Source organism: Euwallacea fornicatus, chromosome 10 (genome assembly GCF_040115645.1).
Source record: "Euwallacea fornicatus isolate EFF26 chromosome 10, ASM4011564v1, whole genome shotgun sequence".
Taxonomy (NCBI): Eukaryota; Metazoa; Arthropoda; class Insecta; order Coleoptera; family Curculionidae; genus Euwallacea; species Euwallacea fornicatus.
This window is the reverse complement of record NC_089550.1, coordinates 1,198,679-1,215,283: the sequence shown is the minus strand read 5'-3', so window position 1 is coordinate 1,215,283 and position 16,605 is coordinate 1,198,679. Positions and strand designations below refer to the sequence as shown.

Below are 16,605 nucleotides of genomic sequence, written 5' to 3'. Positions count from 1 at the left end.
ATAAACACGGATGGGACGCGCAATCTATGCCGAGACAAGAGGTCAACCTCGGACAAAAAAGAGGCTAGACAATGACAACTGACGTATGGATAATCAACATAGAAAATTAAATTATGTAAGAAAAGAACGGTTTAATGAGGTGCAACGATCATATACGGACCACCTACCGCAAAGCAACCCCTTTGACGTGATTTACTTGTAATACATTTTGTAAGATAATGGGGGTGGTTCTTTGTGAGATAACAAAAAGATTTCCACGAGTACTAAAAGTACTAGACCACAATTAAGTAATTTAATTGCTTTCACTTTTTGGACTTTTTTGGGGGTACAGATGCTATGTATTGGTTACGGTGCTGTTTCTGAGAGTAAAGGTATCTCATAGGTCGCTTTACGAATCAAGGATTATTCCTTTTTCTGTAAAATGCAACTTTGCCAGAGCTTGGCTGCTATACTATCAATTTTTCACGCAGGGGAAGAAGAGTCTCCTTCTACATAGCGCACCGAGAATTTTTTATAAATTAAGTATGGATTATAGCGTGCACAGATTTTATCGCCTCATACTACTTCTTGCCGGACTTCGCCCTTGCCAGAAGCCTTTGAGCGGGCGCCCTAAAAACTTCGAGCCGGACTTTTTGAAGTTGATGGTTGACCGAAAAATTTTAATCCTTAGAATCTCAGAATAAGCAAAAATTGCCTACGTCTCTGCTAATACTACACGAGTGCTGTTTGAGAACCTTGGGAAATTTATTTGCGCGCTTAATACTCTGCGGATTGTTTGAATGTTGAAGATAACGATGCTCTTATTTGCTCAGCTCCTAAATACATACTGCTTAAGTTATGGTGTCGCTGGGACAATGATGGAGTTAAGGAGCAACGATTGTTTTGGGATTTGGTGTCTAACTGTGAATAGCACTTTTCTGGGGAATATTTTCGTGTTTATTCAGTAACCAGGGATGATGTGCGGAAATGATACTTTGCGTGCATGATAAATACGAGCTCATAGATTGAGAAAAAAAGTTACTGCCACTTTTTGATTCTTTCGGTATAAAGGTAACCTGAACCAAAACGGATAAATAACGGAATGAAAAGTAACGTGCTGCAAACATTAAAGAAGGCACGAATGCTAGGCAGCATCGTTGATTTGTTTAGGAGCGAAAGTGCTGTTGAGCGAATCAATCGAATCAACTAGCCACCTGTTGTAATTAGTGAACAATTAATGTTCATATTATTTCATCGTTAGTAAGATGGCCTGTTTTAAAGCCACTGAAGGGGGAACAGGTTAGTTCGGGTAATAATTATTGTGTCTTCGATACCACTTATGTTACTGCTAGTATATGCGGGCAATTAATGCTTCCTCCTATTTTTCGTATTCTGTCATGAGACACACAAGGAGCCCTATTCAAAGACAGTTAACCAGACAGCTCCTTTGCCTTCCTAAAAATCTCAGGTAAAACCGTAGGCTGACCCTCGACCATAGAGACCGGACAATTTCACTGCTGATGGTGTAACAGCTACACGCGAATCAGATACCAACAATTGGAAACAACAACGATTTAAGGTCAAACCGGTTGATAAATGAAATTCAAAATATTCTAACGTAGTGAATCTACTTGTTTGTCTAAATTGCCACAGTTATATGGTATCATTCGGAATTCGTATGTGATGGTTTGCTAGTGCTGTTTGGCGAGATTAAGGGGTCCATTTCGAGGATATCTGAAGAATAATTATGTTCAAAAATAGTTTGAAGGTGCTGGTGAGAGTGGAGAAAAACGTTAATCACAGTGAGTACACACATTTTACCATCCAAACGTCCGCCAAACCGAGAGTAATTATGTAAGAAATGTATTATTTATCCAATTTAATCATTCCTCTGTTTGCTCCAGGTTGATAAGAAAAATGTCATAATAAAGTTCTCATCACCGATATCACATTAGGCCATTTATTAATTCCCCTTGACCTCTTTCATGTAAATTTACCGTTAGTGACGCGTTACTGGCCCACCTAACCATTCAAACTTGTTGACGTCACAAAATTTCAAAGGGCAAATTTCGCAGGTAGGCACAACAGCAATGTGGCTTTCATTGGTCTCGGTCAAATGGGCCATCGCATGGTCAACAATCTAATCAAGCACGGGAAGACACCCAGGATATACGACGTAGTTCCTTCGGCGATCAGCAGCATAAAAGGTTTTTAACACTAATAGGAATTCGCTAACCCAGTCCGCACAAATTAAAATTTCAGGGGCGATTCCTTGCTCATCGGCAGAAGAAGCTGTTGATGGGGCAAATGTGATCATCACAATGTTGCCCAACGGTCAGATAGTCAAAGATACGATCATAGGAGAAAAGGGGGTGTTAAGGAAAATTGCTAAAAATTCTTTGCTGCTGGATTCTTCGACCGTAGGACCTCAAGTGGCTAGAGAATTGTATGCGGCAGCGAAAGCTGGAAATGTGCGTTTTCTTGACGCCCCTGTGTCAGGAGGCGTTGTAGGGGCGCAAGCGGGTACTTTATGCTTCATGGTGGGGGGCAACGAAAATGACTGTAAAGAGGTAGAGCCGGTGTTGCTTAACATGGGAGCTAAAGTGTTGTTCTGTGGGGGCCCTGGGGCTGGCCAAATCACCAAACTTTGCAACAATCTCATCTTAGGTGGGTAGAATTGAAATCCTTTCAGACCCTAAAATTCGAATTTCTTGTTCAACTTGAAAGCCTTTTGGCTTGTCGCATTTTCTCTATATTCTCGCCGTTTTCAAACTACTCAGGTCCATACGGTTTTCGGGTAGATTTCCGAAGTTGTTACAGATTTAAAAAATGCGAGGGACAAGAAAGGGTCTAAATCGAATGAGATTTTCGAAGACTGAGCGATCAGTGGCGTATTACAAAAAAGTTTGGGTTGGAAAAAAGGAATCAACCCTGGAAAATGACCCACTCTGTAGATATTCACAACCATTTTAAACTTTAATTATACAGATTTTGAACGCTGCCACTTTTACAAAAGCTCTGATTTTAAAATTTTAACAGTAAAATTCCGATACCTATATTAAGAGATATGTTATAAGGTGTCACAATGATTGGAACTGCCGAAGCCATGAACTTGGGCGTTAAATTAGGCCTGGACCCCAAACTCCTCACTGACGTAGTCAATATTTCAACTGGGCGATCGTGGTCTTCAGATACCTATAATCCCGTCCCTGGAGTTATGGAGAATGTACCCGCCGCCAAAGACTATGAGGGGGGGTTCTCTGTGGACCTTATTGCGAAAGATTTAGGTCTGTAAATAGTGTGGATTTGAAAAATGGTTTCAGTACGATTCGTCTGTTAGGTCTGGCCGGGGACGCAGCGCTGACCATCAGTGCCCCGATTCCCCTAACTGCCATGTCGCATCAACTGTTTAGAACGATGATTACCTACGGGTTAGGCAAAAAAGACTTTTCTGTGATATATAAATTCCTGCAAGGTGCAGCTGTGAAAAAAGCATAAGTTTTTAATATAATGGTTTTGTGGGACTGATTTTGCGTTTTATTGTATTATAGCACCGGAGTTTTTGACTGTTTATCGTCGTTTAAATAAAGACATGGTGCAGGTTTCCATGACTCATTACATCCTTCAGAACTATAGAAATATATACAGTGTTTTTAGTGATAATGGGAAACATCAATACATTTTTTTCCCTTAAATTAACATACGCCCACAAATGAGTCGTTTGATCAGAAAAAAAGGCATTATGATTTCGGCCGTTATAATCATTTTTTGTTTCATTGTCGTTTTAGACGTTATTTTGTTAATAAATAAGCGATGGCTTACAGTAATTGATCAAAGTTTTAAACATTGGTTTCAGCGGTTCATTGGTTCAAGATTGCACTGTAGTTTCATTGACTCGCGGATCCTATGGAATATCCCGAGAATTGCTTGTGGGTGTGTGCAACTGGCCATTATTCTTGCTAAGAGATATTCCCTATTACCAATAGGTGTTTTGTACACAAGAGATTTGAGATAGCACCAAAGAAAAAAGTCTAGGGTATTGAGATCACAAGAACGCGCGGGCCAAGCTACAGAACTTCCTTCAATGCATCGGTGCATACCGGTAAGTTCTTAAAATGAGAAATTAACGTCCATTTTTAATATAAATTTTGATTTAAAAATCAACAAAATGAATCTTACTCTGCCAATGTCTGAATAATCATAATGTACAAATAACACCTATTACTGTGTTAAAATTGGCATCTTTGGAATATCTAGTTATGACAAAGAAATATTTGGGTTCTCCAACAAACGTAGTTGAAACAAAAATTGTTTAACAACGGGCCCCACCGTCCAACTAAATCAAGAATTAATTTAGTTAAATGATATAATTTACAATATTTTATATGCTCTGCAGCCTCAACGGCACTTTTACGAACATACATATATTTATTAAAGAAAAAGGTTCGTATTCGTGTCTCTCACCACCCCTTAAAGTTTGTCGGTATATTTTTGGTACACCTTGTATCCTCTACGTCCCTAATAAAAATATATATTCCGTACCTTTGATCTACCGATAGTGTTTATTATGATTGTTGATTATAGTTGAGTTTATCGTAAATTGAACAATTTTTAGTGTTTTAAAATTCTATCGCTGAGAATGCTGAAGTGCTTCTAGTGTATGGATTCTGTGAGGGAAATGAACGTATGAATGTGAGAATTTATTATAACATATAACCGAATTGCACAGTTCGCGAATATTAAAAAGCAATTAAGGAAAATGCGTAATTTTAATCTAAATAACGTTAATCCAAGAGGACAACGCTAAAAACCCAAAAAAATTTAGAATAAAAAAATTGGTGCCGTCCCAATTGTTGGGAGAATATCTAGGGAACTGAAAGGAACCAAAGATGCTCATTTCTAATCGATTTTCCAATAATTTCCAAGATAAATGGGAAGAAACGTTTCAGAAGGCCCATCGAGAAGTAGGATTATGTTTATATATTTGTTGCAAATATTGAAAGAGTTGCATTAGTTACATTGACAAAATTTACGAATTCGGGATAATTTGGTGAAGAAGCGTTTTTCCTGCAGGGTTGTCGCGTTGATGCTTAGAGCTATTGCTTTTTAGATCACAATCATTATGCAACTCTCGAAAACCTAATAAATGATAAACTAAAGATGTTAGAAAAAAAAGGTGCCTTATGCTAATAAGCGTATAATAAATCGGTTTATATACCTTGGTTGCGAGCAATTCTATCAAAGAACAAACGGGAAAAAATTACAATCATGGAGTATATTAATAATGGAATTTATCTTAAATATATAAATTTACAAGACAGATATAAGTCTTGTCACTTTTCAAATTTGAAACGTTGATATCTCAGAAGAGCGAGAAGCACTTGCCACATCCTAATAAAAATTACGAATTCTGGACAATTTGATGAATGGGGAAATGCCATTCCAAGATTGCAACAAGATCCTTATGGCTATTGTTCGTAAGAGAATTACATTTTTAAGCTTACATATATTATTCAGGCCTCGAAGTTATTAAGTTTCTATTAAACCGAGACAAAATATTGAAGTTGATAGTGGTTTTCTCTTTACTGCGTACATACACAAGTAAATTAATTACGAATACGACGAACGTATGTGTGTAATACCGCATGAAATTCTAATTTAGTATTGTTCTCCAAAAACCTCAAACTCCCTTTTCGATCAAAATCCCATTGCAATGTGAAGTGTATTTTTTATTCCGTTGGGGTATGTTTGGACAATGAATCCACTGCTTTGAATTGGAAACTTTTCTTCCATATTACCAATCCTAGAAACATCGCATGTATCATTTCCAAGACCGATGAGCTGTACCTTAACAAAAGGCAGGTCGTATCTTTTTTATATATTTTTGTATCGATACCATTTCGCCGTGATTCGCACATGATTCACTTCAGTGTTAGACCGGCGACGAACAAGACGTTTGTCCTGCGCGCTCCACTAATAACCAGGATAATCTGGTTTTCCTTTGTTCTAAAGGATCGTGAAGAACACCGTTAGTGTATCTAGGACTTAGTGAATGATAGTGGGGGAAGTTTAACTGTCATTTTGACAGTAAAAGGAGATATTGCTGACTTGTTCCGCTCCACACTTTAGCTGTTAGGGGGTAAGTTTTGATTGTTGTTTTTTGTCCTTTCCAATTAAGTTTAGTCAGTTTAATGAGACCAATGTAATAAGAATTGCAGTTGAAACTTGAATTTATTTGCAATATTGGCTCTTCAGGATGGCACTTAGGATCATTGTTAGACGTGGTAGAAGAATCATATTGCCACTTAAGTTGTTTAAAAGATTTTAAAATTTGTTTTGGGTTTCAGATCTCAACTTTGCATGGCTCTGCTGCAAGTCGAAATTAATTCGAAACTCTAACTGCTTTGAAGATTTTCTATTAATTAATAATGATTTTTTTTGTTTCAGATCTGAACTGAAGACGCCTCTGCTCCATGTCGAAATGAATTCGAACCTACAACTGCTTTGAAGATTTTGTATTAATTAATAATGATTTTTTTGTTTCAGATCTGCACTGAATACGCCTCTGTTGCATATCGAAATGAATTTTAAACTATAACAGCTTTGAAGATTTTCTATTAATTAATAATGATTTTTTTTGTTTCAGATCTGAACTGAAGACGCCTCTGCTCCATGTCGAAATGAATTCGAACCTACAACTGCTTTGAAGATTTTGTATTAATTAATAATGATTTTTTTTGTTTCAGATCTGCACTGAATACGCCTCTGTTGCATATCGAAATGAATTTTAAACTATAACAGCTTTGAAGATTTTCTATTAATTAATAATGATTTTTTTTGTTTCAGATCTGAACTGAAGACGCCTCTGCTCCATATCGAAATGAATTCGAAACTATAACTGCTTTGAAGATTTTCTATTAATTAAAAATGATTTTTTTTGTTTCAGATCTGGACTGAAGACGCCTCTGCTCCGTGTCGAAATGAATTCGAAACTATAACTGCTTTGAATTTTTTTTTCTAGGCATTAGTATTGATTTTTTTGTATTTTAAGACTCAACTATGTATGCCTCTGTTTCGAATCAAAATTACTTGTTGGAGTTGAGTTCTGAGTCACCAACTGAGGTATACACCCTGATTATACGATCCATACGAATCCATTGCGGTAATAAATAGCACATTGAACGCTTGGAAATTTTTTGAAAAATATCAAAGGAATGAAAGTGTTTTTTGTTTCAATTTTTAAATTTTTGAGTGCGCTAACCCGGCCAAACGTGAGGCAATTGTCTTAAAAATAGGTCAAATTAGCTTGTGGCAGAAAAAATATTTAAGGTAAGTTTTATTTATGAACTACGCATCATTCTTATATTTTCACGGATTAATAAAAGATGCCGTTCACGTCAATACAGACCAATTTATGTAAAAACTCTTATTTTTCAAATTAATGAAAATCGATAAGTGTTTAGTAATGATTTCGAAAAAAAACGATATATATTTAAGATCTTTGGCGCCCCGTAGCGGCAACACATAGCAACATCGGATATGGTATGGTGAGTAAGTTTGCGCCTGGAGCTCCTTATTTTTGGGTCAGGAATTTTTAGTCATATATTTTATAGCCATTTTAAGGATGCACCTTGTATATTATAAAAAAATAGTATAAACCCACACTTCTTCTCATCAATCGAGCAAGAATGTCTTATAAACCTTCTCCAAATCCTTATTAATGAATTTTGTAATAAACGGTATTTTCAAAATCTGAGAATAACCTTCCTCTTTTTCAGGCTCTTGGTAGTTCTTTCTATAACTAAAAATTATGATATCACTAACAATAGTATGAGTATTATCTGTTAATTCCCTAAATTTATTATTATGCCTCATGTGAGCCAAACTAGTGTTCATGATAAAACACCGAACATCCGCGTTGAACTTCTTGGCAGCTTGAATATATCTTTGTCGAGATTCCTTGTCTCCGTTGGTATTGTCTATTACAACATTTTTTCTTCTTTTGAGATTCTCCTCCATTACCTGAATGCATTTCTTCCATGAACCCAATAGATCTCTGCTGACATGAATATATCCTTTTGGCACAAGCATCTCTTTTACAAAGAAAGTTTTGCCAGATCCTTGACCACCCACCATTAAAATTACATTTAATTTATCATAAGTTAAGTCTGGATATGTTAAATGAGAGATGTCGAGTCTTGGGTCAAATTCAGGCATTTTGTATTGAGCTGGTTTCTGTTGTAAAAAATATTCTTCTGGAGTATAGAATTTTATTCCTGCCAAAAATATTATAAATGACGATTTATTGGTATTTGAGAACAAAGTGAAGTTTTAATATAAAATGTCTTGGATGTATGTTTTTGAAAATAACAATACATATCACAATTCAGTATATTTAATCTCGATTAAATCAAGGGATGTCATAATAACATATGAAGATATCTTACCTATATTCAATGCAAATAATCTATCGGCAATGGAATGATCTTTGCCTCTTTTCGGAGCCCAATTTTTTTCTCTTCCAGCAGCATCTCCCACAAAAAATGATTTCTCAAAATCAATTTCAATGCCTTCATTTTTTCTTTGAACAAACATATCCCACATCCCTACTCTGGGTTTCCGATAATTCCTCTTACTGAGCGCAACAAACACTTGTATGGGCAAACTAAGACTATTTAAAATATTCTCAATTTTTCTCTTGAATTCTTTGATTCTTGTGTGGTCAATACCAACTGCACTTTGGTTTGTAAAAAATACAAGTTTATATCCTTGATCATTCAATTTGGAAAGTTGTGTTTTAATATTACCATAATTCAAAACCCAGTCATCTGAATCTTTTGGGAACCTAGCTCCTGACTTGGTTTTTATAATTGTTCCATCAATATCAAAACTTGCAATTTTATCTTTTGCTTTACAATCATTTGGGGTAAAGATTAAAAGCTCTTTATTGCCTATTTCTTCCCAAATGCCCGTTGTGTTGGATGTTTGATTTTGACTAATGTTAAAGACTGCATAATCAGCTTTAGGCTTTTTTGGTTGAGGCCCATCTGAACTTAAAGAGGCCTCTTTTGTTGTGGATGATATAGTTGGAGCAGGTTCAAAATTTACCTCAAATCTATGGTCACCTAAACGTAGCTCAATCACATCTTTATGACCAATGGTATAAATACGATTTTCGGTGAGTGCGAGCCCATTACAACCAGATCTAGCTTTTCCCACAGATTTTAAAATAACCTTATATTCTTCTACATTAGAGGTACAAAGCAATTGTTCTCGAGACACATTTAAATCTTTTACCTCAGTCTGTCTGTTGCGGCCAAGGATTACTGAAGTTAAATGAGGAATCTCCAAAGTTTTTTTGGTGCTCAAATTGGTGAGGACACATTTGGGTGTTTTGTACATTTTTTTAGTAATTTTTAATTGAAAAAAGTGCAGTTTGAAGACTACTGAAAGCTACATCAAGATATTTATTTTTGTATTAATAATTCCAATTGCATTCACAGTCGTTGTTTTCATTAACATTGTTAGGTTATTTTCTCTCACTTTCGAATTGTTTGGAAGATATTTTATTATATCTCTGTTTAATTGCATAAGATGGATAAAGAGAACTAAAAGAAGACATAACCTATAATATTTTTCTTTTTGCAAAATTTTTTGTTTTATCTTGCACTTGTTGCACTAGAGGTTTATACATTACAAATTTTATTGAATTAAATATGTTCCCCTATGTAGTGAATTTAAATGTAGTACTGTAGTCTAATGAATTTATTACCACAGGTTTTGAGGAAATAAATTTGTAAGTAGTTCAGGACGTATCAATACTGTTAAGAATGTACACAAAGGTGAAAATATTGGTAAATTTTTATTTTTCGATAAATTTTTTTTAAATCTAAATTTTCGAATCACATTCTGTGTACCATTGAAAGGTGTGCGGGTGTTCTGGACTTTATTTAAAATTTGATACCATTGTCCCTGGTTCTGAGTAAATCGAAAACGCTTTAAGGCAAATTGACATTGACAGAAACTTTGATTTGACATGTTTTTTGCATCTCTTGTTTATTTTACTTTATTGTAAAATTCAGTGAAAAGTAATGTGAAAATCTTATAGAAAACTTTAAAATTAAGATCAAAGTAAACTGTACATATACAAATTGTTATCGGTACCTTATAGTTGCTACTCAGTAAAATCTGTTTTACTTTTGTACAACTGAAATGTAGCGTTTGACTGTGTACACTTCTTTGAAATGGAACCACTACCAGTACAAGTGTCACAGCCAGGAATTCTGCAGCATGATATCAAAACCGAAATTTTAAGCGAACCAGGTAACTCTAACTTTGATACCACAGGGGTTTTAATTCCCCATATTAAAACTGAAGATGGGGAGCATGTATCTGGGTCCTGCTCTTTTCCAAACCCAAACCATTTTACCAGGTAAGTGTAAATAGAATTTAAAGTTGTTGCTATATTTACAAGAATTTATTTATTTAGAAGTATATCATTATTCAATACTAAATTAAAGATGTTTGTGTCAAAAAAAGTAATTTTCCTTTGAATTATTGGTCATGTTTCTCTTTTCCTAACTTATGGTTATTGTCTATTGCATTTTTTGTAATGCAGTTTTTTACTTTCTACAATCACAGAGCATGTATAACTAAAATATTAATAAATTGAAATTTAAAATAATATCAATATGTTTGCATTTCATAGCCATTTAAATAATGGAAATACCGATATAATATCTGGGAGTTTACCAAACGGTTTTGAGATCAAGAAGGATCCAGATATCCCCGAATTATCAGAACTTGACAGGTAGGTGTTGAGGTTGACAATGTTTTATTTTGTGCCTAAATAAGAAAATATATTCAGAAGTCCATTTGAGCTTTCGAATAGTAGTGAAAATGGTTCTAAAAGGTTCAGTTGCAAAGCAGCAGAATGCCCCTTCAAGACGGATCATTACCATTCTTTGAAGCAGCACCGGATATATCATCAGATATTTCATAAATTTAAGGGACATTTAAAGTGTAGTTACTGCTCTTTTTGTTGCAATAGCCAGACAACTCTAACTTGGCACTTGTTTCAACATATTGAACTTCAAAATTGCCGGTAATGCCTTTGCAACATCATAAACTAACAAATAATTTGCGTTTATTCTAAGGCAACAAACTTCTGCTAAAGGCTGTAACTCTTCTTTTAAATGCCAGTACTGTTTCCTGAAATGTGATAGCCGTCGGGCTCTTAGTTTGCATCTAAAGCAGCATAAGAAGGCCACTGAAGTGAAGCTGCGAAAAAAGGCCTCTAGAAGCAAAGATTGGAAAACTAAACTGAAGAAATATATCAGAAATTGCATTATGTATAACAGTAAATCCAAGTGAGTTTTTGAGATGTTAATAGAAGATGTGATTTGAAGTTTATTTGTTGTAGAAAAAAATTCTTTCAATGCCCAAAATGTCCCTTTAGGGACAGCAAAGAGAGGCGCATTTGCTTCACAATACACATTGTGCAACATATGATGCGTTCAGGCAATAAATGCCCATTTTGTACATATAAAGGAGTCATTTTAGGGGTATGTTAAAGATAATTTCTCTCCTAAATTCATGTTTAAGTGATTAATTTTTTTTGTACAGATAAAGTCACATGAATTAGTTCATTTAAGGAAAAAATCAATATTAAGATGTTGCATATGTTGTAATAGAATGAGGGAAGAAGCTAATTTAATAAAGCACCTCAAAGATTCTCATAATATTAATATAGAGAGTCTTAAAGTTGTTTTGGACCGAAGAATTGATCAATTTTCTTCTAAAAGAGATGATCATATATGCAACAATGGAACAAATGACCTAGCAGTAATGCATACAACTGATAATATAAAAGATGGCATTAAGTAAGTTCTTAAAGTTTATTAATTAATTGAGGTAACTGTACTTTTGGACAACAGTAAAACTTAAAAATTTTTCTTTCCCTATATCTTCACGTCATCAGTTGTAATCTGAGAAATGACTGTTAAAGAAGTACATAGCAGAGTTGAAGACGAGATATCGTTGCGGCAATAAATTTGTTACTTTTCCGCCTTAGTATTCACATAAATATTTTTAATGTCGTTTCTGCGTGTATCCTACTTTCCAAAGTCTAGTGATCTAAATGAATTATTTATGAATATCTAAATGATTGTTTAAGGCCGTGTTTTGAAGAGATTGAAACAGTATCAACCGAAACAATCCCTAAACGACTGTTCAGTAATTTTTCCCGACTTCCAATACTCTCCGAGGAACGAATACTTGACATATCACTTGATCAAAGCATTAATAATAACAATAAAATTCGTAATGAAACAATGGAAGTTGATGATGAAAAAGAGTCTGATGAAATGCTGGCTGTTTTTTACAAAGACAGCATTAGTGAGATTTTAAGTAATGCCCATGAAGGTCCAGATCTCAGGGATAATGCGAATTATTCAATTTATAACAGTCCGAAGTGAGTATTGGAGTTCCAAATGTGACTGAGAAACTATCAAATTAATGTAAAAACAATGTTATTATTTCACTTTCAGATCGGTCAGCACTAAGATACAGCCTTTTTTTCGAAGCTCTACTGATGAAGGTGATGATAGCAAAGACTCAGTCAAAGCTGTTATTTTTAAAAACGATTTTTACGCTAGTTTGGGTGAACATGGTTTCACCCATTTGGCTGTCCAGCCTGAAAGAGACGTTTCTCAAATAAATTCCAATACAGGAACTCCATCAAAAGAGTGTAATAAAGACAGCTTTGATTGTTTGCAGTTAAATTCTCCGTCGGAAAACCAGAAAGAACTTGTCAAATTCAACAAAAATCTTACAAGTAGACACAACCAACTTGGTCTTCCGAGTTTTACCGTAACAATAACAACGAGTAACACCGATAAAGACGTGATTAAAAATGCTGTTGTGACAGAGATTTTACGGACGTTGGAGCTCTCTAATATGCAGTTAAAGCAACAGTTCAAAGACGATCATAAACGGGAGGAAAGTGTCTTTAATCCTGCTAAAAATTGCGAAGAAGTTTCCGAATCAAATATGGAAGTTGATAACTCTGACACGCAATTAAAATCACAGTTGAACGGCGATAAAACCTTGATGGAAAGTGATAATAATCATGTGGAAAATTGCAGTAAAGTTGATGAATCAAATATGGAAATTGATCTTAATAGGCAAATAAAGCCGTTGTTAAACAATGATGAAATGCTGTCGAAAAGAGATTTTAATTGTTCGGAAAACTGCGGAAAAGTAGAAGCATCAAATATGGAAATTGATAATTGCCTTAATACGCAATTACAGCAACAGTTGAAAGCCAACAATCAGTCTGTGGAAAGTAACTTTAATAATGAGGAAAATGGCGAGAAAGATGAAGACTCTCTTCTGGAAGCTGATGATGCGAATAATACGCAAACTAAAGCAGTTAGTGATAAAAGGATGAGTGATGAGGTAATTTGTGAATCTCGAGAAAGTAGTCTCATGTTATCGCCTCAGGAACTTTGTTCTTCAAAAGATTTTTTATTTTCACAAGACGTGGAACTGAGTCAGAATGATTTAATTATGCAGAAACCAAGTAATGATATGGTGACTTTAAATGAAACTGCAAAGTGCCTTGACACAATAAACTCGCAAGCTGAGGAACGAACTCTGCCATCAAATGGATCAAAAGTAAATCTACTACCTGTAGAAGGGTTTCAAAATGATTTGAACACTGAAAATGATATTTCCAAATATAAACAAGATTTAGAAAGGGAAGAAAGACATTTTTTAGAGGGAATTGTAAGGGCCGAGATATCTTTAAGTACTCCAAGCACAATAATAGGCACAGAAACTGTGACTAAAATCTGTGACAAGGATGTGCAAAGTGAAGACAAAACTGAAAGACAAACTAGCTCCACTATTGAGGAAGAACAAACTAGTTGTATTGAACCTGATTGCAATGCTTTAATACTTCAAGATATGCAGATTTCACAAGAATACATTAAGGAAATTTCTGGCAAAGCCAAGGAGGAAAGCAGTGATTTATGTAGCGAGAAAATAGAAGTTCATAAACCTTTAAATTCACTAGAAAGTTCTGACAAACCTACTGAAGAATTTAGTCTCAATGACACATCAAAAAATGAGTCATCAAATTCAGAAACTTCCTCCCAACTTTCCTCAAACACAGAAGAATTACTTAACCAGTTACATGTGCCTTCACCAACTAATAATTATCCAGAACCATCCGTAAATACTCTAGAAATGGCAGATCTCTCATCAGCAAATCTGGGAGTTCTAGAAGAAATCCATTGCCAGGAAGTTCTCTTGGAAAACGGAGAATGTGTTTATCTAGTTTGTATTAATGGTGACCAAGATGTTCAAGCCCAGAATCAAATTGAGATTGAAAATTCTTCAGAAGTTGTTCTTGATGTGGATGATATTGGGGCTACATATGAGATAGTGCAAGAAGGTTGTGCAGGAAATGATGTTATAGGGGAGATTGTTGTCAGTGAAAATGGGGAGGTTTTCAAAGACAATGCTGAAGTTTTAGGTGATGGGGAGACTAGGGATTTTGAGATGAACCAGACTTCCTGTGAAAATGAGAGGTAAGTTTTGGTACTTGAATTTTTAGGTTCATTTAATTTTTTTTTTCTATAAAAGGACATATGCACTCATGAGTTCTATTCATTAGAAACTCCACTGCTAGTTTGTCTTTTGTATAAATTGAATTAAGGACAGCGGTGATCAGGAGTGCGGAAATTTGAAGTAAATTAAGAGTTTTTAAAATTTTTTGAAAGCTTGCAATCTTGCAAGAAATGATTTAACATTACTGAAATTGCCACTTTTTGATTATTACATTGGCGTTTAAGATGTGTAATAATTATGAATAGCCTGACAAATTCTTAATTTCATATGATATATTTTCTATCAGCACTATATCTACAAATCCTATGGAACAATCGTCAGGAAGTGAAATACCTGATCCCCAACGCGCCTCGCTTCCAGTTCAAAACATCCCAGGAGTGACTACTGGTGAAACGATAAATATCAACCATTCATCTGAAGATAATAATAACACCTCGGCGTCCTTTGAACCACACCTATCCTCTAGCAACGACTCGTTGGCACCCTTAGAACCACCATCATCCCCTACCAATAACACCGTGGCACCCTTAGAATCACCATCATCCCCCAGCAACACTATTCTCCGTTGTCAGTATTGCCCTACAAAGTTCCTCGAACAAAGACTCCTTAAAGCTCATTACAGCCTTCATTCTGCTAAGAAAGGAATCATTTGTCCGCTTTGTACCTACCGGACTAGTAAAACTCTTATTCTGAAGCATTTACTGTGCCACGCCGGTAGTGCGGGAAGTGACTATTTGTGCCCTTTGTGCGACACAAAAAAGCGCACTAAGGTGAACATGCACGACCATTTGAAAGTGACTCATTCTAGGGACATTTTTAAAGCTCATGTTGCTGTTTGCAGGATGAAGCGAAGTATAATGCAGTGCAATGGGTGTTGTTAGTGCCTCTAAAGTGTAGGTTTATTACCTTCTTTTTTTAGCAGAAAATGAGTTTTTATTTTGAGTAGTAGCTTCTAATTAAGGGTTGAGTTATTGAAGCAATGGCAACTTTAATAGAAGGATGACTTCAGCGGAGTCTGATTAATGCAGAAGAATGTATGAATTGCATACGGATTATTATAGATTCATCTTGGTTAAAGCAAGTGGATTGGTTCGCCGGAATTTTTAAATGAAACTGATATTATTCATTAATTACATTTCTGCATAAAATGCAAATGGTGAAATGGTAAAATAATTTGACGCATGACTAGGAATCTTATTTAAACCTTCAATAGGGTTTACTATTTTTGATATTTTAAAGTAGCAAATCATATTCCATCTAACAATAAAATAAAATGCAGTATTCTACTAATTTTTAATTTCTGCCGTTAAATCGTTTTAGTTAATTAGGGGATTTACAGTAATATCACGTGTCTCGGGTTGTGGGAGCATGCACTGACAGTGACATAGACAATGCTTTTAGTTGCCATTTTGATTTATAATTTTGACGTTCACCAAGACCATGTCATTGTTAATAAAGACGTTCTGTTTCTGAGCATGCGCTCCATCAGTCATTTTGACGGCCTACCGGTATATTGTTGCTTACGAAGTACACTAGTTTGGCATATTTTAAGGTTCATCAGAGAAAAGTTCTCATTTGTTATTTTGATATCGTGCAAGTTTATGTTAATCATTAACAGTAAAAGTTAGTATATAAAACCTATTATTATTATTTTAAGAGTTAGGTGCTGCGTACTGAAATGTATATAAATTATATTAATTATATTTCATAGCGTTTATTTTCTATATTCAATGGGAACTATTGTAAAGCCAAATGTTATTATAAGATTTTTTTATAGAATTGAAGTTTTCGTCCGCTTGCGTTTGAGCAATCGTAAGTTTCGCGAAAAGCTGCTATTTTTTGCATTAAATCGAAAGACCATTTTACTTTTCTGCGAACACCTTCGTGCGCAGCCTCGGTAACAGCTCATGCTTGGCTATAGCTGACTAAGCATTTGCTTAAATTTTTGGCACGTTTTCCAGCGTGGTCGTGAATATAAAAAAATAAAAGCAA

At 35.0% G+C, this 16,605-nt stretch overlaps 3 protein-coding genes across 4 annotated transcripts; 2 read left to right on the top strand and 1 right to left on the bottom strand.

The window, feature by feature from the left end:
- The first annotated feature begins 1,027 nt into the window (after positions 1 to 1,027).
- On the top strand, positions 1,028 to 3,507 carry LOC136341547 (3-hydroxyisobutyrate dehydrogenase, mitochondrial). The gene is made up of 5 exons (XM_066286664.1): positions 1,028 to 1,781; positions 2,055 to 2,186; positions 2,242 to 2,646; positions 3,057 to 3,266; positions 3,320 to 3,507. The coding sequence occupies exons 1-5, from the start codon at positions 1,727 to 1,729 to the stop codon at positions 3,475 to 3,477; spliced, it is 960 nt and encodes a 319-aa protein (XP_066142761.1). The 5' UTR covers positions 1,028 to 1,726; the 3' UTR covers positions 3,478 to 3,507.
- A 4,015-nt stretch (positions 3,508 to 7,522) lies between these two features.
- On the bottom strand, positions 7,523 to 9,599 carry PNKP (Polynucleotide kinase 3'-phosphatase). Its single transcript, XM_066286968.1, has 2 exons — positions 8,427 to 9,599; positions 7,523 to 8,255 (listed from the first exon to the last, which is right to left on the bottom strand). Exons 1-2 carry the CDS (start codon positions 9,379 to 9,381, stop codon positions 7,654 to 7,656), a joined length of 1,557 nt encoding a protein of 518 aa, XP_066143065.1. The 5' UTR covers positions 9,382 to 9,599; the 3' UTR covers positions 7,523 to 7,653.
- A 52-nt stretch (positions 9,600 to 9,651) lies between these two features.
- LOC136341696 (uncharacterized) lies at positions 9,652 to 16,392 on the top strand. Of its 2 annotated transcripts, XM_066286940.1 has the most exons (10): positions 9,652 to 9,775; positions 10,198 to 10,411; positions 10,688 to 10,789; positions 10,847 to 11,083; positions 11,136 to 11,348; positions 11,402 to 11,543; positions 11,605 to 11,861; positions 12,155 to 12,451; positions 12,528 to 14,573; positions 14,900 to 16,392. In XM_066286940.1, the coding sequence occupies exons 2-10, from the start codon at positions 10,224 to 10,226 to the stop codon at positions 15,492 to 15,494; spliced, it is 4,077 nt and encodes a 1,358-aa protein (XP_066143037.1). In that variant the 5' UTR covers positions 9,652 to 9,775; positions 10,198 to 10,223; the 3' UTR covers positions 15,495 to 16,392. The 2 variants fall into 2 exon arrangements, with proteins under 2 accessions (XP_066143037.1, XP_066143038.1); XM_066286941.1 differs by lacking the exons at positions 9,652 to 9,775; positions 12,155 to 12,451 and having other exon boundaries at positions 9,990 to 10,411.
- Positions 16,393 to 16,605: the final 213 nt, after the last annotated feature.

Bases quoted from the DNA above. Each gene is read 5' to 3' on its own strand.
- LOC136341547 (XM_066286664.1), top strand. From the start codon at position 1,727: ATGTTCAAAAATAGTTTGAAGGTGCTGGTGAGAGTGGAGAAAAACGTT. The intron at 2,187-2,241 runs GTTTTTAACACT...TTAAAATTTCAG, and splicing joins GGCGATCAGCAGCATAAAAG to GGGCGATTCCTTGCTCATCG. The intron at 3,267-3,319 runs GTCTGTAAATAG...TTCGTCTGTTAG, and splicing joins CCTTATTGCGAAAGATTTAG to GTCTGGCCGGGGACGCAGCG.
- PNKP (XM_066286968.1), bottom strand. From the start codon at position 9,381: ATGTACAAAACACCCAAATGTGTCCTCACCAATTTGAGCACCAAAAAA. The intron at 8,256-8,426 runs GTAAGATATCTT...TATTTTTGGCAG, and splicing joins ATTATTTGCATTGAATATAG to GAATAAAATTCTATACTCCA.
- LOC136341696 (XM_066286940.1), top strand. From the start codon at position 10,224: ATGGAACCACTACCAGTACAAGTGTCACAGCCAGGAATTCTGCAGCAT. The intron at 11,349-11,401 runs GTGAGTTTTTGA...TATTTGTTGTAG, and splicing joins ATGTATAACAGTAAATCCAA to AAAAAAATTCTTTCAATGCC. The intron at 12,452-12,527 runs GTGAGTATTGGA...TTTCACTTTCAG, and splicing joins TCAATTTATAACAGTCCGAA to ATCGGTCAGCACTAAGATAC.